General features: G+C 36.6%; 2 protein-coding genes across 4 annotated transcripts in view; both read left to right on the forward strand.

Moving 5' to 3' along the window:
• LOC128246863 (endothelin-converting enzyme homolog) overlaps positions 1–18,302 on the forward strand; it is a 53,413-nt gene extending 35,111 nt beyond the window's left edge. For all 3 annotated transcript variants that reach the window (XM_052965355.1, XM_052965353.1, XM_052965354.1), the window contains exons 13-22: positions 419–517; positions 822–899; positions 2,720–2,823; positions 3,088–3,198; positions 5,911–5,978; positions 9,924–10,048; positions 10,581–10,646; positions 11,250–11,345; positions 11,624–11,700; positions 14,342–18,302. In XM_052965355.1, the coding sequence (XP_052821315.1) occupies positions 419–517; positions 822–899; positions 2,720–2,823; positions 3,088–3,198; positions 5,911–5,978; positions 9,924–10,048; positions 10,581–10,646; positions 11,250–11,345; positions 11,624–11,700; positions 14,342–14,441 (924 nt within the window). In that variant the 3' untranslated portion in view covers positions 14,442–18,302. The remainder of the gene's footprint in view (positions 1–418; positions 518–821; positions 900–2,719; positions 2,824–3,087; positions 3,199–5,910; positions 5,979–9,923; positions 10,049–10,580; positions 10,647–11,249; positions 11,346–11,623; positions 11,701–14,341) is intronic.
• A 3,120-nt stretch (positions 18,303–21,422) lies between these two features.
• On the forward strand, positions 21,423–24,495 carry LOC128203056 (uncharacterized). The gene is made up of 2 exons (XM_052904310.1): positions 21,423–21,564; positions 23,216–24,495. Exon 2 carries the CDS (start codon positions 23,222–23,224, stop codon positions 24,272–24,274), a length of 1,053 nt encoding a protein of 350 aa, XP_052760270.1. The 5' UTR covers positions 21,423–21,564; positions 23,216–23,221; the 3' UTR covers positions 24,275–24,495.
• Positions 24,496–25,797: the final 1,302 nt, after the last annotated feature.

Genomic DNA, 25,797 nt, shown 5'->3' on the forward strand with positions numbered 1-25,797 from the left:
CACTTCATTCAGGGCGTATTTTGATATCGTTGGTGTAAAAAACATAATCATGGTTAGTTTACCAGTACTTTAAATTTGATTAGTCAGAAAGGCAATTTTTATAAAAGTGTAAAAATTTAACCTTAGTAATGCTTTGTGAGTATGGCCTGAGATGTTCATAATGGTATTTATTTGAAAAATTAGATCACTTGGCTATTTCCAGATATCATTACATGTACGTTTCTTTAAAGGTTTTCTGCCATATTTGGGGTCAAGTTATATAAGTTCAGTTAGAACTTGAATTTTTGGGTTTTTTGAAATTATCAGTAAATATAATATTCTACAAATCCTGGCCAATTGTGTGTGGTCAGGGTTCTAAATGGAATGTATTCATGAGAAGTAAATCCTTAAGGTTGACTGATTTTACCTTATTTTACAGGCTGAAGACATGATAGAAGAAGTGAAGATGGCGTTCAAGAACAACCTGCCCAGTCTTGAATGGATGGATGATGAAACTAGGGCTGCGGCCATAGATAAGGTGTTTCTTATTGTCGTAATATCTCAATTTCATTTTTAACTTGTCGGAAGGGTTGGAGGTGTTAAACTCACTAATGAGGCATGGACCGATAACAGGTCTTATTGGGTATTTTTCTTCACAGGTTTGAACCTTACAAAACTCTCTTTTTTACAAAAAAAATTAAACAGAGAAATCTATATAAAAGAGCATAAGAAACCAAGTGTACTGATCATATCATGCTAAACTCTTGTGAATATGCAGTCACTGGCATTACCTGACCATAAACTGTCAGTAACAAGATAATAATTAAAATTTGTGGTTTCAGGCGAATGCAGTGATAGACTTGATTGGATTCCCAGAGTACATCCTGAACAAAACCCGGCTCAATAAAGAGTATAAAGAGGTAAGAAAAGGTCACTTCAGGTGTCCGATGTGCAATTGTGTCATATGTTCATGCCAGGTAAAATCATGATCCCAAAATGTATATGAAAAATAAAATACTCAGTACACACATGATTTACAAAAAATCTTTTTACGAGAAGATTACAAAATAGGTCTTCATGCCAATTTATAAGCTGTAATAAAGATATAAAATACATGTTTTTGGTCATGTTTTTAATTTATTATGATACAGTCACATACAGTCACACACTTTCTGGTCCCCATGCAAATGCTACTACCAAGGTCAACTTAATTTTTTAAACAGGCAAACAGCTACTTAAAATTGCTATCACACATCGGAAACATTCAACTATCACACTAGAACCTCCCACTGCACTCTTTGGCTAGTAAATAAAGCAAAGACACTGGCAGGACAGCTACTTTACTTTTCCAGACACTTAGATTTTGTAAATTTCCCCCCAAATCTCCCAATGTCATGGATATATGACACACGTTTAAATCATCAATAAGCAATGACCGTTCAAATGATACTAAAAGTGTATGGAGTCACCAGGCGTTATTACCAATGTCTGAAATGACAAGCTACGGTATTGTGTTCATAAAAGGCTGAATCATGTTGAATCAAAGTCAATACTCAATAACATCTTCGGTATGAGTTGCAGACTCAGTTTGTAAATGTTTTAAAAAATCTATTATGTAACTTATGTACTGTGAAATCATTAATGTTCGTGGGCATGAAATTTCGTGGTTTGCCGAAAAAAAACAATTTCGTGGGTACTGCGATTGTCCTAGATCGTCTGCATAATATCCACGCGCTGGCCCGTGATTTCCGTCTTCTACGTCACTCGGTTTATGACACTCGCTAATGTGGTACGACATGCCAATTAGTGCATATACCCATGTCACTTATCGATTTAATTGGGAATAAGGGGTAATAAAAGAAGATGTACCCTGATCATAAATACAGATAGGGGAAGCCATTGAATGCCAATTAAGAATTTTGCAAACTGAGAAAAGGTGCGTATATTGTCACGTTCGGTGCTTAGTAACCTTCAATATACTAGTAATCGATTAATAATTTTATTAAATAAAAAAATGGAGTATGGACACTCGTCACGCACATCTTGTAAACTTGGAGATTTTCATTAACAGCACACGTTTAAACACGTGCTTGTAACTGTCATTTGCTGCATAAAACACATTTAATTGATTTGGTTCATTATTTGTTAAAGGCACTTATAATATATTAACAGAATAATGATCGTAAGTTATACAGTGAGACAGGTTTTATCACCTCTGTAAAGAATATACTAGAGTATGTACGTAACAAGGCAATTGAAAAAGTGAATAAAGGGTTTATATTTCGTGGGATCTTGAATTCGTGGATCACCCAACCCACGAAAACCACGAACATTAATGCCCCACGAACATTAATGATTTCACAGTAACTTATTTGGCAAATGATGTGTGCCTTATTGTGGAAAAGATTGTTTGTGACAGACTATAACCATCTTCGCTTTTATAGTTACATTTTACCATAAAATTGCTTGCTTCTCAAAACAATAGTTGCTATAGGCGAAGATAGTTGGGCTGGTTCGGTACAATAACGACACTATTTCCACTGAACGAATGCTTAATATTTTGATGTAAAACATCATGAATTAATAATCCTTACATTTGTAGTTACATTCAAAACTAGAAATGCTTGCTATTTGGTGATTTAAGCAATGTTTTCATAGCAAAGGTGGTTATTTTAAACCATTACCCATGCTTATTAATATCTTAAATATTTCAAATGGCATGAAATTTCTCACATTTCAGTTGGAGATAAATGCTTCGGAATATTTTCAAAACAACATCAGGAACTTTAAGTTTGAGCTGAGAAGAAACGCAGCTTTACTGAGGGAAGCACCAGAACCATATGTGTAAGTGCTATGTTGTACTATGTGGAAATATGTGGTACTGTCTGTCCTTGCAGCTTCCCTAGATATCTGTCCATTATCAAACTTTCATTGCATTATAGAAGTGAGGATTTGGAAGGTCTCTTACAGTATATTTATAAAGGTAGTTTAAAGTATTTCAAATTAGTTTTTTTAAGTTGCACATTGTTTAATTGTATTTTCTGTTGGATGAACTGTTCATGCAAAATTAACTTTTTGTTTTCATAAGAGCCAATTTTTCCATTCTAGTTGGGATATGACGCCTCCAACTGTAAATGCGTATTACACACCCACCAAGAATGAGATTGTGTTTCCAGCTGGGATATTACAGGCACCGTTTTATAACCAGGACTGGCCAAAGTATGCACATTTTTAACACTTTTTTTATATGAATTGACTTGCCACAAAAATTTGATTGTAGATATATTTTTTTAGCAAAAGAGTTTATCAAATTCAAGGCATGTGCTTTGAAAGACTGTTCTTGTTCTTGGGATTTCAAAATCAAGTGTGGTCTAGTAGTAAAGTTGTCCCCCTCTCTCCCAAGATATGATGGGTTCAAACCACACCAGGGGAACGTTCTCCTGGTCCAGTACAGGTTCTACCCAGGAAATGAATTCAGCTTTCGTCACAATCAACCTTAACGATACAGTATAAACTCAAATTGAATAAATGTGACTTAATGTCATGTTATTTTCGTTAGGTGCAGGTAACACAAATGCAGCATGCATCAATTCATAATAATATCTGGGACTGGTTTAAGAATGGACTTTACTAAATTGCACAAACTAAATCAGCTTACAAAATACATATAGGTTGCAGGTTTGCTCGCTGGTGAAAATGGAGGTATCAGCAGTATAACACTATTTTGACATGAACTATGAACACTACTGTTTGCATTTAAACTTAGCAGAACAAGCTCATCAATCAGTTAAACAAAGCATCGAAAGAGACAGTTTCAACCATTCAAAGATTTTCGTTTGCATTTTTGTGAGAGTAATTAAATCCTTTGGTTTAATTGACCAGTTTAAGTGGCCATGGCCGTTCAATGCAAAACCTTGAAATGCTTAGTTTATTTGCAAACAGTGGCACCATTCAAGTTTGCTTTAATGGTATTTTTGTGTTTTTCTTGAAAAATCATGTCCCTTATAACAGGATCCAGCTGAGCTCACAGAGTTTGTCTTGGTTTAAACTTTGTTTCTTTTACAACTATTTTGAAGGAATTTATATTAACTTATGCCTATTCACTCTCAATGGCACAATGTGCTCCTCGGAGTGTGGTGTTAACTTTGTCTTGGTGTAATTTTTTCCTTGTAAAGATGTTTTTAAAGAAAAATGTTTTAACGATAATAATGAAAAACTGTGTTTTGGTTAATAAAATCAAATTTAAGTAAGTAATTTGGCAAAATGTAATATCATATTGATATCCTTTACAGATATTTTAAGGAATTATGGCCTTGGAGCCTTTTCAAAAAAGATTTTAGTCAATTTTAATCCAAAGTTAAAAATATGTCATTATTACATTATTGTTAAATATTTGTGTGATTACAGAATTGAATATAAGCCAGCATTGAAGATGAACACAAAAACGAGGAAATAAAAACATTTGATGTATTGCAGTTAGTGACATTCATACAGATCTAAAATTTTGAAGTTATGACTTAAATCGTTTATTGAAATTGCTGCACTCAGTTTTAAGTATTTTAAGCGGGATGATGATATAAATTGCTTCCGTTTACATTAATAAAACATTGAATAATCAATGTGGAGGAAGTCCAAATATTTAGGAAAATAACTTGCATGAAAATTAAAGCTGTTTACAATATTTAAGGATAAAATTCAGAGTTTTTATGCCCCCGAAGGTGGGCGTATTAAAATCGCACCGTCCGTCCGGCTCTGTAACTTTCCCTTGTATGGACAGATTTTAAAATAACTTGCCACATGTGTTCCACATACCAAGACGACGTGTGGCGTGCAAGACTCATGTCCCTACCTCAAAGGTCAAGGTCACACTTAGTGTTTATTCACAATGGAGTGCTGCATATAAGGACATAGAGTATAGGTTGTCGTGTCCGGGCTGTAACTTTCTCTTGTATGGACAGATTTTAAAATAACTTGCCACATGTGTACCACATACCAAGACGAAGTGTCGCCTGCAAGACCCGTGTCCCTACCTCAAAGGTCAAGGTCACACTTAGTGTTTATTCACAATGGAGTGCTGCATATAAGGACATAGAGTATAGGTTGTCGTGTCCGGGCTGTAACTTTCCCTTGTATGGACAGATTTTAAAATAACTTGCCACATGTGTTCCACATACCAAGACGACGTGTAGTGTGTAAGACCCGTGTCCCTACCTCAAAGGTCAAGGTCACACTTAGTGTTTATTCACAATGGAGTGCTGCATATAAGGACATAGAGTATAGGTTGTTGTGTCTGGGCTGTAACTTTCTCTTGTATGGACAGATTTTAAAATAACTTGCCACATGTGTTCCACATACCAAGACGACGTGTCGCCTGCAAGACCCGTGTCCCTACCTCACAGGTCAAGGTCACACTTAGTGTTTATTCACAATGGAGTGCTGCATATAAGAGCATAGAGTATAGGTTGTCGTGTCTGGGCTGTAACTTTCCCTTGTATGGATAGATTTTAAAATAACTTGCCACATGTGTTCCACATACCAAGACAACGTGTCGTGTGCAAGACCCATGTCCCTACCTCTAAGGTGAAAGATACACTAAGTGTTTATTCACAAGGGAATTCTCAATATAAGGACATAACAGTGTAGGTTGTCAAGTATGGGTGGTATTTTTTTATGTTCAGAGGCAATTTAAAATAACTTGCCATATGTATTTGACACGTAAAGGCAAGATCAACTTTTCATGTACTGACCTTGTTCGTAGGTCAATGTCACATTTGGGGGCATTTGTCACATACTGTGACAGCTCTTGTTTTAATAGTTTAACTTTTTTTCTCTGAAAATCCTTCGAAGTTTTAATGCAAGACAATTTTGAAAGATGAAACTAACTCTTATATTGATGTTTGACTTTTGCTTTTATTATTGCCGCGTGGTTAGGTCACTAAATTTTGGTGCAATGGGCGTGGTTATGGGTCATGAGCTTACTCATGGCTTTGACGATCAAGGTAACGGCATGCTGCCATGCAACTATACTAGCTTGTAACCATGGTGTTTGTGATGACTAGCTGTGAAAACACAAGTTCAAATCATATCTATACAAAATCTTTATAATGTTGTTGTGCTTGTTGTTGTTGTTGTTACCTGGCATGTAACTTGATTTCACAGCTCTTCATGTACCAGTATTGTAACATTGAGTGTGTACATGCATGCTATTAGCTAGTCAGTATTGTAACAACAGAAACACATATACTACATTTGGCTGTTGTAATAATTACCTTGTGTTCAACTCCTCTGCTATATGAACAAACAAAAACAGTCGAGATAATGTCAAAACCTTGTGTTGTTGTTGTTGTGTAAATTCCTTATCCGTGGCAAATCCAATTTTTTTTTACTGACATTCAAATGAAACCTGGTACACATGTTGCCGAAGACAATACATGCATTCAGCAAGGCCCTAAACTCTTGATTTAATAATTATTGAGTTATGCCCCTTTTTTGACTGCAAAACAGATTAGAGATGGTATTCACTTTGCAGTTCTCTTATTATTATCATATATAAGATTGTGCGATGGATACTCCCTTGTAACACTTAATTATTCTTGATTATTCTGGCAAGTTAGTGTAAAACTTTACTATTTCCATAGGCAGCTTTACCATTTAAACTTTTACCATGTTAGGCTTTACCAATTAAACTCTTCATATGGTAGGCTATACCAGTGACACTATTACCATGATAGGCTATACCAGTTACACTATTACCATGATAGGCTATACCAGTTACACTATTACCATGATAGGCTATACCAGTGACACTATTACCATGATAGGCTATACCAGTGACACTATTACCATGATAGGCTATACCAGTGACACTATTACCATGATAGGCTATACCAGTGACACTATTACCATGATAGGCTATACCAGTGACACTATTACCATGATAGGCTATACCAGTGACACTATTACCATGATAGGCTATACCAGTGACACTATTACCATGATAGGCTATACCAGTGACACTATTACCATGATAGGCTATACCAGTGACACTATTACCATGATAGGCTATACCAGTGACACTATTACCATGATAGGCTATACCAGTGACACTATTACCATGATAGGCTATACCAGTGACACTATTACCATGATAGGCTATACCAGTTACACTATTACCATGATAGGCTATACCAGTGACACTATAACCATGATAGGCTATACCAGTTACACTATTACCATGATAGGCTATACCAGTGACACTATTACCATGATAGGCTATACCAGTTACACTATTACCATGATAGGCTATACCAGTGACACTATTACCATGATAGGCTATACCAGTGACACTATTACCATGATAGGCTATACCAGTTACACTATTACCATGATAGGCTATACCAGTTACACTATTACCATGATAGGCTATACCAGTGACACTATTACCATGGTAGGCTATACCAGTGACACTATTACCATGGTAGGCTATACCGGTGACACTATTACCATGATAGGCTATACCAGTGACGCTATTACCATGATAGGCTATACCGGTGACGCTATTACCATGATAGGCTATACCAGTGACACTATTACCATGATAGGCTATACCAGTGACACTATTACCATGATAGGCTATACCAGTGACACTATTACCATGATAGGCTATACCAGTGACACTATTACCATGGTAGGCTATACCAGTGACACTATTACCATGGTAGGCTATACCAGTGACGCTATTACCATGATAGGCTATACCGGTGACGCTATTACCATGATAGGCTATACCGGTGACGCTATTACCATGATAGGCTATACCGGTGACGCTATTACCATGATAGGCTATACCGGTGACGCTATTACCATGATAGGCTATACCGGTGACACTATTACCATGGTAGGCTATATCAGTGACACTATTACCATGATAGGCTATACCAGTGACACTATTACCATGGTAGGCTATACCAGTGACACTATTACCATGGTAGGCTATACCAGTGACACTATTACCATGGTAGGCTATATCAGTGACACTATTACCATGATAGGCTATACCAGTGACGCTATTACCATGATAGGCTATACCAGTTACGCTATTACCATGATAGGCTATACCAGTGACACTATTACCATGATAGGCTATACCAGTGACACTATTACCATGATAGGCTATACCAGTTACGCTATTACCATGATAGGCTATACCAGTGACACTATTACCATGATAGGCTATACCAGTGACACTATTACCATGATAGGCTATACCAGTGACGCTATTACCATGATAGGCTATACCGGTGACGCTATTACCATGATAGGCTATACCAGTGACGCTATTACCATGATAGGCTATACCGGTGACACTATTACCATGATAGGCTATACCGGTGACACTATTACCATGGTAGGCTATACCAGTGACACTATTACCATGGTAGGCTATACCAGTGACACTATTACCATGATAGGCTATACCAGTGACACTATTACCATGATAGGCTATACCAGTGACACTATTACCATGGTAGGCTATACCAGTGACACTATTACCATGATAGGCTATACCAGTGACACTATTACCATGATAGGCTATACCGGTGACGCTATTACCATGATAGGCTATACCGGTGACGCTATTACCATGATAGGCTATACCGGTGACGCTATTACCATGATAGGCTATACCGGTGACGCTATTACCATGATAGGCTATACCGGTGACGCTATTACCATGATAGGCTATACCAGTGACGCTATTACCATGATAGGCTATACCAGTGACACTATTACCATGATAGGCTATACCAGTGACACTATTACCATGATAGGCTATACCAGTGACACTATTACCATGATAGGCTATACCAGTGACACTATTACCATGATAGGCTATACCAGTGACACTATTACCATGGTAGGCTATGCCAGTGACACTATTACCATGGTAGGCTATGCCAGTGACACTATTACCATGGTAGGCTATACCAGTGACACTATTACCATGATAGGCTATACCAGTGACACTATTACCATGATAGGCTATACCAGTGACACTATTACCATGATAGGCTATACCAGTGACACTATTACCATGATAGGCTATACCAGTGACACTATTACCATGATAGTCTATACCAGTGACACTATTACCATGGTAGGCTATACCAGTGACACTATTACCATGGTAGGCTATACCAGTGACGCTATTACCATGATAGTCTATACCAGTGACACTATTACCATGATAGGCTATACCAGTGACACTATTACCATGATAGGCTATACCAGTGACACTATTACCATGGTAGGCTATACCGGTGACGCTATTACCATGATAGGCTATACCGGTGACGCTATTACCATGATAGGCTATACCGGTGACGCTATTACCATGATAGGCTATACCGGTGACGCTATTACCATGATAGGCTATACCGGTGACGCTATTACCATGATAGGCTATGCCAGTTAGTGTTTTACTCTGCTACTTTGGAAACTGTACCCTAGAATTTGCTATTTCAGATATAAAACTGTCGTTGTGAAAACAATTTCTTATTTAGTAGCTAAGTATATGCTTGTTGTGAAATATATGAACTGTTTAGTTATTAAATTATGTAAATTGAACAGGTAAGATATTCAGCAGAAATGTAAATATAATTATTTGCTGTTTGAAAGACATAAGATTGGCAGCAGCATTTAAATGGAAATGTGTGTGTTTAATGACTTAAAAAAAAATCTATAGCTCATTCGTAACAGTCAGCCTGCAAAATCTTTAACTTTGGTTACAAAAATGTTCATATGGAACTTACTAAACATGTAATGTTGGTAGAGACAATTTGCATAATATTATGTGTAGCAAGGTCCAGCTGGAAAATAGTTCCAAGTGAGCGTTGGCATCTGCTTGTGGTGCTCTTGCGTATAATTACTTCTTATTTTGTTAGGTCGTGAATATGACAAGTATGGTAATTTACGTCCCTGGTGGAACGTGGCATCGGTGGAGAGATTTGAAGAACGTACAAAGTGTATGATTGACCAGTATTCTGCCTATAAGCTGAATGATGAAAATGTGAGTGGTCTTATCTTTATTTCCAAACACATACAAATATTACAACTAAACAAGAAGTAATGAACAGAAGTGGAATTAGACAATGAACCTTAAATCTGGTGTGAATTTCTTGCTTTAATACTGAAAAAAAAAACATATTTAAAGCTGCACTCTCACAGACTGTCAGTTTTGACTTTTATTTTTTGTCTCAGAATCAGTTGATTTTGGCATCAATGCCTTCAATTGAGTCATATAAGATAACTCACAATAAAATAGATCTCAATTGTTTGGAAAACTGCCAAAAAAAAGCTCTTTTCTTAAACCATAGATTCGGTATGCTCATTATTCAATGCATTTAAAGGGACTCTTGCAGAGTATGGAAAGCACAGCAATAAAATCGCAATTGATCTTCCTTGAAAATGAATTATTCTCAACTTCAAAAACCGATTTGAAATGTAATTAATAGTTACCTTGTCAAAACTATGCATACCTTTCAAGAATTTGTTCAGGGCAAGATTGTGCTGCTATATTTGTGGGTTTATTTTCTTTGTAGATACGAGGCAAGCAGACATTAGGAGAAAATATTGCAGACAATGGGGGATTGAAGGCAGCATATCATGTAATAATCCTTCTTGTGAATTACTCCTCTTGTGGCATTTTACACATAAGTGTCGCATGGATAGTTCATTAAACAATTCAATACAATGAAATCATGGTTCAAACTTTCTAAATGACGATATTTTTTATAGCAATTTTGGTGCAAAATTCAGTTACAAATGATAACCCAACAATGCCTGTGCGATCCTATTATAGAACTTTTATATGGTTTTGTTTTTTTAGCATACTTTAATTGGTTTATATCAAAATTTATATAACATAGCTTATTAAATTACTTTTAAACATATATAAAAATCAGTTGTAAAAATGAGATAGGTAGATTATATAATATATTAATTATGTAGTGAGTACTGGCGACTATTGTATGCAAGTCTTGAACAGAAGGCTCAGAGTCTTTGATAACCACTTGCAACTTCGTTAATGAATAGTGCTGGATATCTGTGAATGTTAGATGGTTCATAATCACGTGAACATAGATTTTAAAACTTGATGTATTATGTTTGTAATGAAGGTCTTTGACTTATGTTACTTGTTCATTATTGTGACATTAAACTAATCTTGCCATTAGCATCAATACTGTTTAATATGCTAACCTCCATTTCAGGCATACGAGGACTGGTTGTCCAAACATGAGGAGGAGCTCCCTCTACCAGCGGTAAATCTCACACACAGACAGCTGTTCTTCCTCAGTTTTGCACATGTAAGAACTAGGTGTTGAATATATGAGTTATCAGTTTTTAATATGTGAGTTCGCAGTTTGAAATATGCAAGTTCACAGTTTGAGAGTATTTGATCTGTTTCTTAGATTCAATGTTCTATCTACATTTTATCACATAAGGTATGCATCTTACAAAATATGAAAGAGGCGGACAATTAATTGTTATGCACTGATCCCATAGCTCAAAGAAAGATCAAGTGGTAATGACAATGATTCTGTTAAAAGTTAACATTGTTCTTAATCTTGTTATTTTATTTCAGGTGTGGTGCTCAAAAAGTACAAAAGAAGCTGACCATCTAGGAATTCTCAGTGATCCTCACAGCCCAGGAGAGTTTAGGTTCGAGAATTCATATACATGTAGCATAGGTGTCCATATCATCAATGATCCTAGGAGCAATTATGCATCTACTATTGTTGAAAATATTAACTGGGCATAAAACCACTCCTACGTTCCTCGCTGATACAGTCTCCAGTTGATTTAGGGTTTAAATTTAAAGTGAAAAAGTTACCGGCTGCCAGTGTAGTGTGTCACATAATAGGCTGCCAATGTAGTGTGTCACATAACAGGCTGCCAGTGAAGCATGTCACATAACAAGATGCCAGTGTAGCATGTCACATATCAGGCTGCCAGTGTAGTGTGTCACATAACAGGCTGCCAGTGTAGCGTGTCACATAACAGGCTGCCAGTGTAGTGTGTCACATAACAAGCTGCCAGTGTAGCGTGTCACATAACAGGCTGCCAGTGTAGAATGTCACATAACAGGCTGCCAGTGTAGCATTTCACATAACAAGCTGCCAGTGTAGCATGTCACATAACAGGCTGCCAGTGTAGTGTGTCACATAACAGGCTGCCAGTGTAGCATGTCACATAACAAGCTGCCAGTGTAGTGTGTCACATAACAGGCTGCCAGTGTAGCATGTCACATAACAGGCTGCCAGTGTAGAATGTCACATAACAGGCTGCCAGTGTAGCACGTCACATAACAGGCTGCCAGTGTAGCATGTCACATAACAGGCTGCCATAGTGTAGCATGTCACATAACAGGCTGCCAGTGTAGCATGTCACATAACAGGCTACCAGTGTAGCATGTCACATAACAGGCTGCCAGTGTAGCATGTCACATAACAGGATGCCAGTGTAGCATGTCACATAACAGGTTCCATGGTGTAGCATGTCACATAACAGGCTGCCAGTGTAGCATGTCACATAACAGGCTGCCAGTGTAGCATGTTACATAACAAGCTGCCAGTGTAGCATATCACATAGTAAGCTGCCAGTGTAGCATGTCACATAACAGGTTGCCAGTGTAGCATTGTAACATAACAAGCTGCCAATGTAGCATGTCACATAACAGGCTGCCAGTGTAGCATGTCACATAACAAGCTGCCAGTGTAGCATTGTCACATAACAGGCTGCCAGTGTAGCATTGTCACATAACAAGCTGCCAGTGTAGCATGTCACATAACAGACTGCCAGTGTAGCATTGTCACATAACAAGCTACCAATGTAGCATGTCACATAACAGGCTGCCAGTGTAGCATGTCACATAACAAGCTGCCAGTGTAGCATGTCACATAACAGGTTGCCAGTGTAGCATGTCACATAACAGGTTGCCAGTGTAGCATGTCACATAACAAGCTGCCAGTGTAGCATGTCACATAACAGGATGCCAGTGTAGCGTGTCACATAACAAGCTGCCAGTGTAGCATTGTAACATAACAAGCTGCCAATGTAGCATGTCACATAACAGGCTGCCAGTGTAGCATGTCACATAACAAGCTGCCAGTGTAGCATTGTCACATAACAAGCTGCCAATGTAGCATGTCACATAACAGGCTGCCAGTGTAGCATGTCACATGACAAGCTGCCAGTGTAGCATGTCACATAACAGGTTGCCAGTGTAGCATGTCACATAACAGGCTGCCAGTGTAGCATGTCACATAACAGGATGCCAGTGTAGCATTGTCACATAACAAGCTACCAATGTAGCATGTCACATAACAGGCTGCCAGTGTAGCATGTCACATAACAAGCTGCCAGTGTAGCATGTCACATAACAGGTTGCCAGTGTAGCATGTCACATAACAGGCTGCCAGTGTAGCATGTCACATAACAGGCTGCCAGTGTAGCATGTCACATAACAGGCTGCCAGTGTAGCATGTCACATAACAAGCTGCCAGTGTAGCATTGTAACATAACAAGCTGCCAATGTAGCATGTCACATAACAGGCTGCCAGTGTAGCATGTCACATAACAAGCTGCCAGTGTAGCATTGTCACATAACAAGCTGCCAATGTAGCATGTCACATAACAGACTGCCAGTGTAGCATGTCACATAACAAGCTGCCAGTGTAGCATGTCACATAACAGGTTGCCAGTGTAGCATGTCACATAACAGGCTGCCAGTGTAGCATGTCACATAACAAGCTGCCAGTGTAGCGTGTCACATAACAGACTGCCAGTGTAGCATGTCACGTATCAGGCTGCCAGTGTAGCATGTCACATAACAGGCTGCCAGTATAGGGTGTCACATAACAGGCTGCCAGTGTAGTGTGTCACACAACAAGCTGCCAATGTAGCATGTCACATAACAGGCTGCCAGTGTAGCATGTCATGTTACAGGCTGCCAGTGTAGTATGTCACATAACAAGCTGCCAGTATAGTGTGTCACATATAAATTTTCCAGAGAAGTGTGTCACGTAACAGGCTGCCAGTTTAGCATTTCATATAACAAGCTGCCAGTGTAGCATGTCACATAACAGGCTGCCAGTGTAGCATGTCACATAACAGGCTGCCAGTGTGGTATGTCACATAACAGGCTGCCAGTGTGGTATGTCACATAACAGGTTAAAATGTGTGTCAAGTTACGCCCACTGTTTAACTTGAAAGCACACAAGTGTGTGTTCATTTCAGCCAGTGGTCTATTGTTGTTATTCATTTCTTGTTCTCTAGTTTCAATGGTGTTTTTTTCTTTCAGGGTAATCGGGACATTATCAAACTCTTATGAGTTTGCCAAGGCATATAAGTGTCCGAAAAACTCTCCAATGAACCCTGACAAGAAATGTGTTGTGTGGTAGTGAAATCAAGATGGCTGAAATTCTCGACTTTGAAATATTTGACTTTGAACTAGACTGAAGTTAAATATTTGACCTTGAACTAAACTTAAGAAAGGTCACGGGTAGAAGTGAATGTCATGAAAATGGCATACAGGTATGAACTTGACCTTGAAAGATTGAATATACATGTAAAAAATGGCATTTTTATGACACGTTTTAAGTAGGGATGTTTCATGTTGGTGCTGACGTCAACAAAATATTTTGAAAAAGGAAATGATGAGGGAAAGTTTGTGTGTTTATACTGTGATTAGAGAGATTGTTCTCAGTCATGTATAACAATGTTCCTTGTCTAATGTGAAATATTTTATATGTATGTCTCATGTTATCATATCGGTGTGCACCATGAATTATTGATATATCATATTGTATTGTATTTGGCCCTTATATACATTACTTATTGTTATAGAAACTAAACATGCAAGTCAGTCTATATTTGTACTTGTATCATACTTCGGTGTAACTTTCATGCCAAAACGACTGTTACAATCTAAATGAACTAAATTCATGTACCGGTATTTTATTGTTCAGTATTGTAGCTTTAGGTTTAAAGTAGTAATTTTTAGCATAACCTGTTTAACACAATATAAAAGAGACATAACTGTGTATTGTTGTCAGTCAAAGATCAGAGTTCCGACGCACGAGGGCATAACCCAGTATTCTTTACTTTCAAACATCAAAATGAGAAACCATGACCTATTAAACAACAAACATGCTTATTCATCTATCATTCTAAATCTAATGGAAAAACAATAATCTTTCATGTTAGACTTTGTAATGAGAACCTTATTGTATAAATGATTCACAATTTAGTCCATTTGTATGAATTGATTACCAAGTGCCCGCATTTTTCACATTTGATGCACAAGCACAAGATTATCGAAGTATGTGTTTAAAACATAAAATAGTACATTCACAGAGATGTACACTTATATGAACTGATCTGGAATTGCATTTACTTACATACATGTACACCAATCAAAACTAAGATTATGGACCATTGTTTAGAATTTCTAAGGCATAATCTTGAAAATAAATGATGTTGTGATGGCTGAATAACATAACCATATTTTTGTTACCATTGTAATGTTTGTAGTAAATCATATTACTTTTGAAGTGTTTACCGTATTAAATCAAATCTGTTTTAAAGTGTTTACCGTAGTAAATCAAATCTGTTTTAAAGTGTTTACCGTAGTAAATCAAATCCTTTTTAAAGTGTTTACCATACTAAGTGTTTAAATAAAAATTGTCTCTGTTTTCATTGTGCTTATTTGATACTATTATAGTTTAGTTTAGTTAATATATACATTGAATTGATTGAGTTACTTTCAAAAAGAAAACGAGAATGTCTCACATGTGTTTTATAATTGTTTTTAACATGTCACAAATTTGTTTTAATGTTATTGAAGGATTGATTCCGATTGTTTGTTTTTTCATGCAGTATGAATGCCCGAGTCTGATCCTGCAAATCCATGAAGCATGCCAGCGCTTCTAGGGAAATTTGCACGATTTTGTCCAAGCGGTCATTCTGCATGAATGCTCAACTATAAGTTTCAATTGCACAGTTTTTTAATTGTTTTGTATTTTATGTTAAATTAAGGATAAATAACTGCATATGCGTGCATATTCGTTCATCCAAAGAAACGCAATGGAAGTGTAAATATGATAACTTGTTCTGTAGGATAACTAGATGTGAGCTTGAAGCATGTCCTTTATTGCAACAGTCTAAATTTAGAGGTCCAATCTATTTGCTTTTTGTGTGATTAGCAATCATCTTGTTTATTTATTTCATGTTTATTTATGTTCCATTTGGAAGTTCCATACTGCCAATATAATATACCTGTCCTTTTTTAAAGGTAAAATATACAATCAGATGTTACAGGAACAGTTGTATTGAAAGACAGCAATTTCATGAATAATGCTTATACAAATTACTTTAATTTTAAGATATACCGGGTTGTAACATATGTCTACGGGTTCACCTGATGTCTCAGCATTCTGTATTTACATTTACATAACTCATTGAAGTATGTAAGTTTAAACATTTATGCTCCCAACTCTGACAAGTGTATGTATTCTTACTCTCTATTGTCAAATCGTATGTTCTTTCAAGAACAGATGATAGGATGGCTTCACATGTTTGTAACCCAGATATTCCGGCCAATTGAATGGCTCATCTGGCAAACTGGATAACTCTTTGACCTGGCCCTGATTTCTCGAACAATCTTATGTCGTTATAACAGGATCAAGCCAAGCACATTCTCTTTGTATAAGAATAATTTGTTCAATATTCGCAAAACAAATATTTCTGAGATTTTAATTCAAATTGTCATTATTATAAACATTTTACATAAGTTTTTATTATTTAAAAATCAAGTTTAAAGCTGAACTCTCACAGATTAAACGTTTTGACAATGTTTTATTTTTTGTCTTGGAAAGAGCCAATTTTTGCGAAAATCCATAGAAACCAGTTATATAAGAGTACTGACAATAATCAGATAGAATTTTATATTTAAGTACTAAAAATAATGATTTATGCGTTTTTCGAACGGAAATATGAAAGTCTACGATCTGATTTTTAGTCAGCAATCTTATATCACTGGTTTGCAGATATTTACGCAAAAATTTGCTCTTTCCAAGACAAAAAATAAAAAAGTTGTTAAGATGGTCAATCTGTGAGAGTGCAGCTTTCAGTAAATAATTTGGCTAAATAAATTAAGACGCTTATGATTTTACACTGAAGAGTTTTCAAGAAATAGGGATCTGATCTTATAGATCAGTTCTTAATCAGTTTCACAGTGGTGCTTTATTCTTTTGGCCAAAATTCTCACGATGTAACATCTTTTATGACAGACTTTAGTGTTTTAAGACCTCTTAATGTACTAGACAAATGCCCATGAAATTAAAACAGGGATTCTAAAGAACAATATATTATATTCAATCCAAACCTACATATTCATAATATTTTCTTTGAGTTATCACATTTTGATCTTAAAATTTCTACAAACATATTGAATATTTGTATTTTAGAATACAGATTTAGTACTAGTAATTATTTTTTATTTGTTAACCATGTGTTTTCCCTTGGAAAACCTTGGTTATTAGATTGGGGTATATCAATGAACAGGCGACTGTCGGCGTCTTAGGTCAAGGTCACACTTAATAGTTATTTGTAAAAATCCTTGAAATTTTAGTGTGTTAAGGCTAAAACTTGGTCATACATTGGGAAATACCTTGGCACAAATGTTCACTGTGAGAAGCTGGAGTATGTGTGAATACCCATATTTAGAATTTTAAAGGTCAAGGTAAAATTAACTGTCATTGGTCAAAACTTTTTGTATTTTGGCTTGCTGGGCTTTAACTTATCCATTCCTAAGGGTACTTAGCTCAAAATTTCACTGATGGCTGCCATGTCATCTAAACAACATAACAAAAAGATTGATATACATAAAAAATCACTTTTATATTGTTTCAAAAACCTTCAAAACTGATTCATCATTATCAAAGGTCTAGTGTTAAAATAGGGAAGTAAATGGAGTTATCTGTGTCCATAAGTATGCCTATCCATCACTCGTTCAATTTGCCGAAACTTTCTGATGGCATAAATCGAAAACCTGGTTTTCGTCGCATTATGATGCGTCTTGTATCACTAACAGATTGTATGTAAGTGATCAACATTATTTTATTTTAAGATTCCCTTATTTACGTAATTACACGCTTATATGAAATTATAGTGATTGTTAATATATTGTGAATTTTTAAGATGAATATTGTTGATAGTTGTTGATATTGATGCATAAAAAGGTTGTTATAAGTTTGATCCTACCTGTGTATTTTTTTCCCTTGGCCATTAGTTATGTTTTCATCAAAATTGAACATGATGTACAGAACTCGGGGCTGTCAAAGTGTGAGCAATTTTAGGAGTTGACTAAAATATTCAAATACTGAAGCTGAGTTTTGAAAAAAAAACATTATGACAGTGGTTTTTAGCTTGTGATTATTTTTTTTTTATTCAAATGCACTACTCAAAAATGACAAAACTTCAGGCATACAGCGACTTACAGTCAAATCACAAACTGCTCCAAACAGATGACAAAGTACACCAAACATATAACAGAGTGCACCAACACAATCCAAACATTTGAGCAAGTGCACCAAAATTACTTAAAACATATGACAAAGTACACCAAAACTACTTTAAACATATGACAAAGTACACCAAAACTACTTTAAACATATGACAAAGTACACCCAAACTACTTTAAACATATGACAAAGTACACCAAAACTACTCCAAACATTCGAGAAATATACCAAAATTACTCTTTACATACGACAAAATACTCTAAACATACGACCAAGTGCACAAAAACTACCCCATATATGACAAAGTGCGTCAAAACTACTCCAAGCAAATGACAAAGTGCGCCAAAACTACTCCTTAAATAACAAAGTGCGCAAAAACTACTACAAGCAAATGACAAAGTGCGCCAAAACTACTTAAAGCATACGACAAAGTGCACCAAACTTACCACAAAACACACCAATCAGCCAAACATAATTTATTATGTTCAGAAATAAGGACAAAAACGACATTGAAACCTTTTGGTTGAGGCACATGTCCATGTACTTAAATTTACAATCGCTGACGTTCCATGTACAATCATGCGGTAAAAATGATTATCCCATTATTACTGAAATAATTTACATGTATAATATACATATGTTCTACGTGTAATGTATATATAATTATAAACCCTGATGAGCAGCAAGCGAGACCGGTCGGCTTATTAAAGAAAAGAATACTGTATGCGTAAGCCAGCTTAAAAACAACAACATGAATACATCCTCACAACAGACATGGCCGAACGTAATATGCTTTGTAAAAAATGTACCTGGTGTATCTTAGCAACTGACACAATTATACTATATTACTATTAACGTCATTTGTTACATAAAACAAGGTTTTTAAACGTGGTAGTCTAGTCAGTTGGTATTCTCGTAGTCTGAGTGTATGTTTTACTCAACTTCTCAAGAACCCGACACTGGACTCTTCCTAATTAATAAAACGACAGAAAATCGTTTCATTACATAAGTATCAATTTCACAAACTTTTGGTAAACGGTCGGTGGGCTACCAATTTATATCAGCCTTACTGCTGGTTTAACCTCGGATGAGGTTAACAGTAAACATACGGCATCATTACCTTTTATGGTAATATCGTACCTCGACGTAGTTTACACGAACTGAAGATCACTAACACGAATTGTTGTTTAGCAAATAATATTACATTTTTGACTACTAGTTTCATCTCCTGAACTTTACGCCCATACAACCACACACCTTACCGTGACCCAGATCGTGCTTTATATGACGCTTTGTAACATATCATATACCCATTGTGTCGATTGTTATTTGCTACCCGTATTGAGAGTGGGTCGACCAAAGCGATCCTGTCACGATTAAGGCTTAATATTACTGTGCAGTTTATATTTATAAACATACAGTCACGATTTGAACGCGACAGAAAAAGTTTCATAAATATACTGCGCAAAATTAAAATGACAAAGCGATATATTTTTCGCTTCATTTCAAAATACAATTATTTTAACTGTACACAAATCATAATTATGCTTATTTTATTTGATCGTCAAAGTCAAATTAGTTCAAAACACCTTTCAAGTGTGAAGCTATATAGTGTGCCCCTAAGTACGGCTGAGATTTGAGAGCGTTTACATATTACATCTCATTAGCGTCATGTCAATGCCTGGGTTGAGGGCAAATTATTTCACCATCCGTCCGTTTCCAAGTCAAAGCATTTTTTTCATTTTATGGCAAGAAGTTTATACCACTTATAAAAAGTGCAAGTGTCAGCTTCCGTTTAAACAAAACGCAATATTTTCTACTAGAACTTAATTTCTTTCAAGCATGTCCAGTCATGTAATGGCAATGTAAGGCATATCAGATTAAGAAGTTAATTAACCAGAAAATCAATGTATACGTAGTCATAGGGAAGGTTCGGGGGGGGGGGTAGTTTTACGATGACAGCTATAGCAGTCGATAGCGTTTACGCCGTTACAGAGGCGACGACGTAAGCCGGCCAAAAACAAAATACGGGCGATACCAGCGGTTCCCAGACATATCTAGATATTTGCAAAGCAGAAGAAACAGCGAGGCACAAGCAGGATCGGATACAGTACCCTAGCTCTCCGAAGAGACGTAACTGGGTTTTACAGCGAGGTACAAGCAGGATCGGATACAGTACCCTAGCTCTCCGAAGAGACGTAACTGGGTTTTACAGCGAGGCACAAGCAGGATCGGATACAGTACCCTAGCTCTCCGAAGAGACGTAACCAGGTTTTTGAAAGTGCCGGATGTAAAAATTCGATACACGGGAGACAACTTTCCTGGGCTGAACAAGTTAATTTGTATTGAGTTCTCCCAATTCCCCAATGGTGATACCAATGTTTAACGTATTACGGTACGACGCGGTCTGGGTTTGAACCCGGGACTTTTCTCACACCAAGAGGACGCTCTACGAGTGAGCTATCAAGACGGCACGTCATTGAACCTCGTTTTGTGCCCACGTCTTTTGAAACTAAATGTTTTACTTCATGACAATGTTTTTTAGCGTTCTAGTTTAAAAACGTTTTGTTAGATATAATTATTGTCACTATTTATATGGTAATAAACTAAGCCGAACCGTGGATATGTCCACAAACGCGAACAGCGGAAACGGAGCGGATGCGAACATGACGCATTGAATATACACAGCAGTGTCTCACTGGTTCGGGTTTGACGTACGCGGAAAACGGAAGCAGACATCGTGCACATGGAATACCAGCTTAATCGACAAACAATATAACGTTGATGCTGTAGTTTGATCATACGACACCATGATGTCATACTTTCACATATGTGTGTCGCTGCTTTATTATTTTGATCAGTATATGAAGCCAAACAAAAACGTGGTAGTGAACTATATAATTGTTTATGGTCAATATTCCGGCCGTCATTAAGAACTTCCATGTATAACACCGGACTTTGTTTCACTGGGATATTCTGATCGCAAAGACTTCGGGAAAAGGTAGATATATGTTCTTTACAGAGAAAAAGGATTTAATTTAATGTAGTTATTTAACGTAGTTAAAGGACTCGTGAACTTTACGGATTTTTGGTGTATACATATTTTGTAACTTGTAAATCGTGTTTATAATTAAGGTTTAAACTTTTGGCTACTGAACTTGTTTGTGTAGTTTTTCACATAAGTATTAATCATTTGATAGTGTGTTCCTGAACTGGTTCAATATAAAAAGAGATATTGTTTTCAGCGGCTGAAAAAGGATTGTCGTCAGTTCTTACGATTTAAATTTCATGATTAAATTGAATTCACCCGAGTCACATACTCTTTTGTTTGGACTAGAATTACAATTATAATATCAAATTTCCATTTTTCCTATAAAGTAAAAATATTTCATATTCCACTTTTAAAATGTGTCCAGGCAAGGCACATTCATGTCTACAATTTTGTTAAAATATATGTACACTGAGCCAAAATTATACCGCATCACAGAAAATAAGTTGTTCAAAAGAGGGGGAAAATACAAATAAAAATGAAATAATTATTTTAAAAGAACATTTTTACGTCTTTTTTTCTGAATGTTTATACTGAATTGCGCGGATAAAAAACGGGTCATATATTCTTCAAATTTTATTATACAGAAAATAAGTTGTTCAAAGACGAAGAAATTTTACAAACAAAAATTCCTTAATTTTCAAAAAATCAACATATTACACGCTGAAAATAACAAAAAAATGTGTTCTTTGAAATTTGATTGCTGAGTAGGTTCGAGGCGGCAATAGTATTATGATTATTTGACAATTTGCTACATCGATCATTTCTAAATAAAAGAGATCCGTGAAAAAACAATGCTGTCCCGTTCTGTATTGATGCAAAGCTACACAAATCGTTTGGTTGGCCTTTCGGACAAAGGCGTTTTTTCATACCCTAATTTTGTTAGTACTTTAGTAAGGCCAAAGCGTCAATAGAGTTAACTAAACAAGTATAGATATATTCTCTGATGAATTATTTCAGTAATAATATGTATGTCAATAATTTTTAAGTTCTTTTATAATATGAAGTAAATGTGTACTGTATCCTCAATGTGTGTAAACCACGTGATAAATTACGTCATATACGTATGCTACGTCGGAAGGCAACATTTCGCTTAACATGAAGACTTAAATTAAATATAACTTTTCCTTTACTACACCATTTTAGATTAAACAAGGGGCATAATAGCCCCGCATTCGTTTTATAACCGGAGTTTGATAAGGTGATTAGTTTCATCAAACACTTCGACAAACCTGTTTTTCAAAATAATGTTTTGACAGTGCTCCGTCAGACGGCCGTAGTGTGAAAAGGTTTGTCGAGGTGTTTTAAGACACTGAACTCTCAATCAAAAAGTAAAAGACCGAAGGCGGGGCTCCGTAAGCGGCATAGACTGCGCTTTGTTTCATTTAAAATGGTGAAGAAATAGCGAAGTAATCTTTGTTTAAAGTCTTAATTCGAAGCAAAATATTGCCTTCTGACGTAGCGTTTATGCCGCAATTTGTCACGTGGTATACACACACACTGATCCTGAGCCTGATTAAAAAATATTTTTTTTCACGAAATGTGAAAAATAAATATATATGTATTACAATGTTATTCTAAAAACAATTTATTTTACGAGCAGGTAGATATGAAGTCTTCGACGGCGTTCGTTTCGGGCATCTTGATCGGTTGTCTTTGTTGGGTTCCAGCGGTCTACGCGCAGACGGACGCTTTGACGTCAGACGAAATTGCGACCATGCAAGCTGCAGGAATCGAGATCGTGGTTCATACAAACAACACCATCACCATAAAGCACCATGGTTACCCAAACCACACGTTCGAGGGAGGATGGGGTAATAACCCAAATACTGCGAGCCACCAGAACTATAGCTTCAACATTCCAAAACATGCTACCGTTTCGGAAACTCCGGCTTGCGTTAAACTCGGAGCTATAGGATTGTCACTTAGTGGGGCGGCGTTTTATAATCCATATACTGGGCAAGGGAACAACGCTGTTGAGGGTGACTGTGCGGAAACGTTTGATGACTGTTCCGGTCATCCCTCAGCAAACGGGGCCTATCACTACCACAAACTTCCGGCCTGCATTTACACTGGCGATGACTTGCGTAATAAATTCCTCGGCGTTGCCTTTGATGGCTATCCGATATACGGACCGATGGATGGCAATGGGCACAATTTGGCCACATCAGATCTAGACGAATGCCATGGGCACATCGACTCCGACGGACGATACAAATACCGTGCCACCACTGATTTCCCTTACTTGCTCGGCTGCTACCATGGGGAACCAATTATGGGGCAAGGGAATGGAAATACCAACGGTGGAAATTTACCAGGACAGGGACCTCCACCTCCCGGACGTAACCGCCGAGACCTGTCGAACGTTAGATACGAGTTTGTTGGTTATGATCAAAAGAGGAACAGGAGAGTTTTCAAGCGTCAAACAATGATTGGGAATAACTGTCTGAACGTCGAATACACTAACTGGATGGTTGAAACGTGTTATGCGTTTTGTGAGAATCCAAGCGACGGTTCCTTCGATGATTGCCCCTTTAATAATGTTACTCCACCCGGTAACAATGCTACTCCTCCTGTAAACGGTGCTACGATCGTGGGTTACGGCGCAAAATGTTTTGCCATGTTTGTAGTTGTCCTACGCATGCTAATGGTGTTGAAATAAAATCGCCTCCGATAAAATGTGTATGGATTTGACATACGATAAAACCATTGTGATTATCGCTTGCTATTTCTTTCCATCTGTTTATAATTTATATCAATGAGATTAATGTGCTGTTGTTTTATCATATATGTCATGAATAACGCTGCATGTCAATGTTATGATGACATATAGGCCTTCTTTGAGTTACATGTGTTATATAAGGAAAGCATTTATGTGCGAAAGGTCTTGTTTTTTTATTGTTTACCAACCCTTATACTATGAATGGCGTCAGAATGAGAAAATCTCAACTCCAGACCAAAAACGTTTAATGAAAGAGTTAGCGATTCATATTAATCACTGGGAATTAACTATCACATACACATGCATATATACACTGATTCTAAACTGCAAATTAAATTTCTCACACAGACAGAATAATTGTATAAGATGGGAACCACACAAGAAAGAATAAATAACTTCCGTCATTCGGTTCATTCGTTGCCTTGAGAGCTGGTATTGTTCGACGAAGTGCGACTTTTCCAATGATGACCCTTAACGAGTATTAGATTATATCAACAGAGCAGGCCCTATAGAAACGGTGACATATGTCGCACCTAAAGCTGAACTGCTGTACATCATATTCAACTTCCTCATCACTGCTTAAAACAGTAAAATATTCCAAACAATATCATTGCATTCTGTCACTCAAGTTATTCCATGAACATAGATTTTTCTATTTTCAAAAATATAGGTATTACCTAACTTGGAAAGGAATCCTATGTGTCAAGATCTGATTTACCCCAGTAAAACAATCATACTTGCAGATTCAATTATTAGATTTCTATGTGAGATCATAATAATTGTGCCTTTGGTGCTTATCTTGAAAATACAACAGGACTTAAAACCATTTGATAATGTAAAAGTAAGGTATGCATCTTATACACCTTGAACGACACATTCTGTTGTTTGTTTTTACATGAAAAAAACTCTACTGGCACTTACACTAAAAGTGATTAGCTACCATGTGTATCGAACGAGATCTCAATCAACGACTTGCCACTGTGTCTGCTAATATATCCATTGTTGAAGTTTTTTAACAATTAGATAAAGAAAACCTTTTGAATTTATGTCATGGAATAAAACTGCAACGCAGAATTGTAGAGTACCTATGCCCGACCGCCTGGTTTTCGTTCTTCTATTACCCGAACTTTGTTGTTGAAAAAGTTTGGCTTAAACACATAGTTCTCACGTTCTATACGTTTTCCTTCAAGCTCTTACATCGCGCATTATTTAAAGATGCACACTCCCAAATAAGATTTACCGCAATTAATTCGATTGTCTTAATCTACCAGAAAGGATGAATAAATGTCGAAAACAATGGTTCTTATGAAATAACGAGTTTAATTTCAAAGAAATGTGCAGAAAACACGTTTTTTCTACCTTATGAAACTATTGAAGATCATAGGAAACTCTTTAGCATTCACCAATCACTTAATTCTTTGTTTTGCGTTTTCAGCTATTCAATACACGGTTACAATCTTGTT

This window comes from Mya arenaria, chromosome 9 (assembly GCF_026914265.1).
Source record: "Mya arenaria isolate MELC-2E11 chromosome 9, ASM2691426v1".
NCBI classification, from domain to species: domain Eukaryota; kingdom Metazoa; phylum Mollusca; class Bivalvia; order Myida; family Myidae; genus Mya; species Mya arenaria.

Bases quoted from the DNA above. Each gene is read 5' to 3' on its own strand.
- LOC128203056 (XM_052904310.1), top strand. From the start codon at position 23,222: ATGAAGTCTTCGACGGCGTTCGTTTCGGGCATCTTGATCGGTTGTCTT.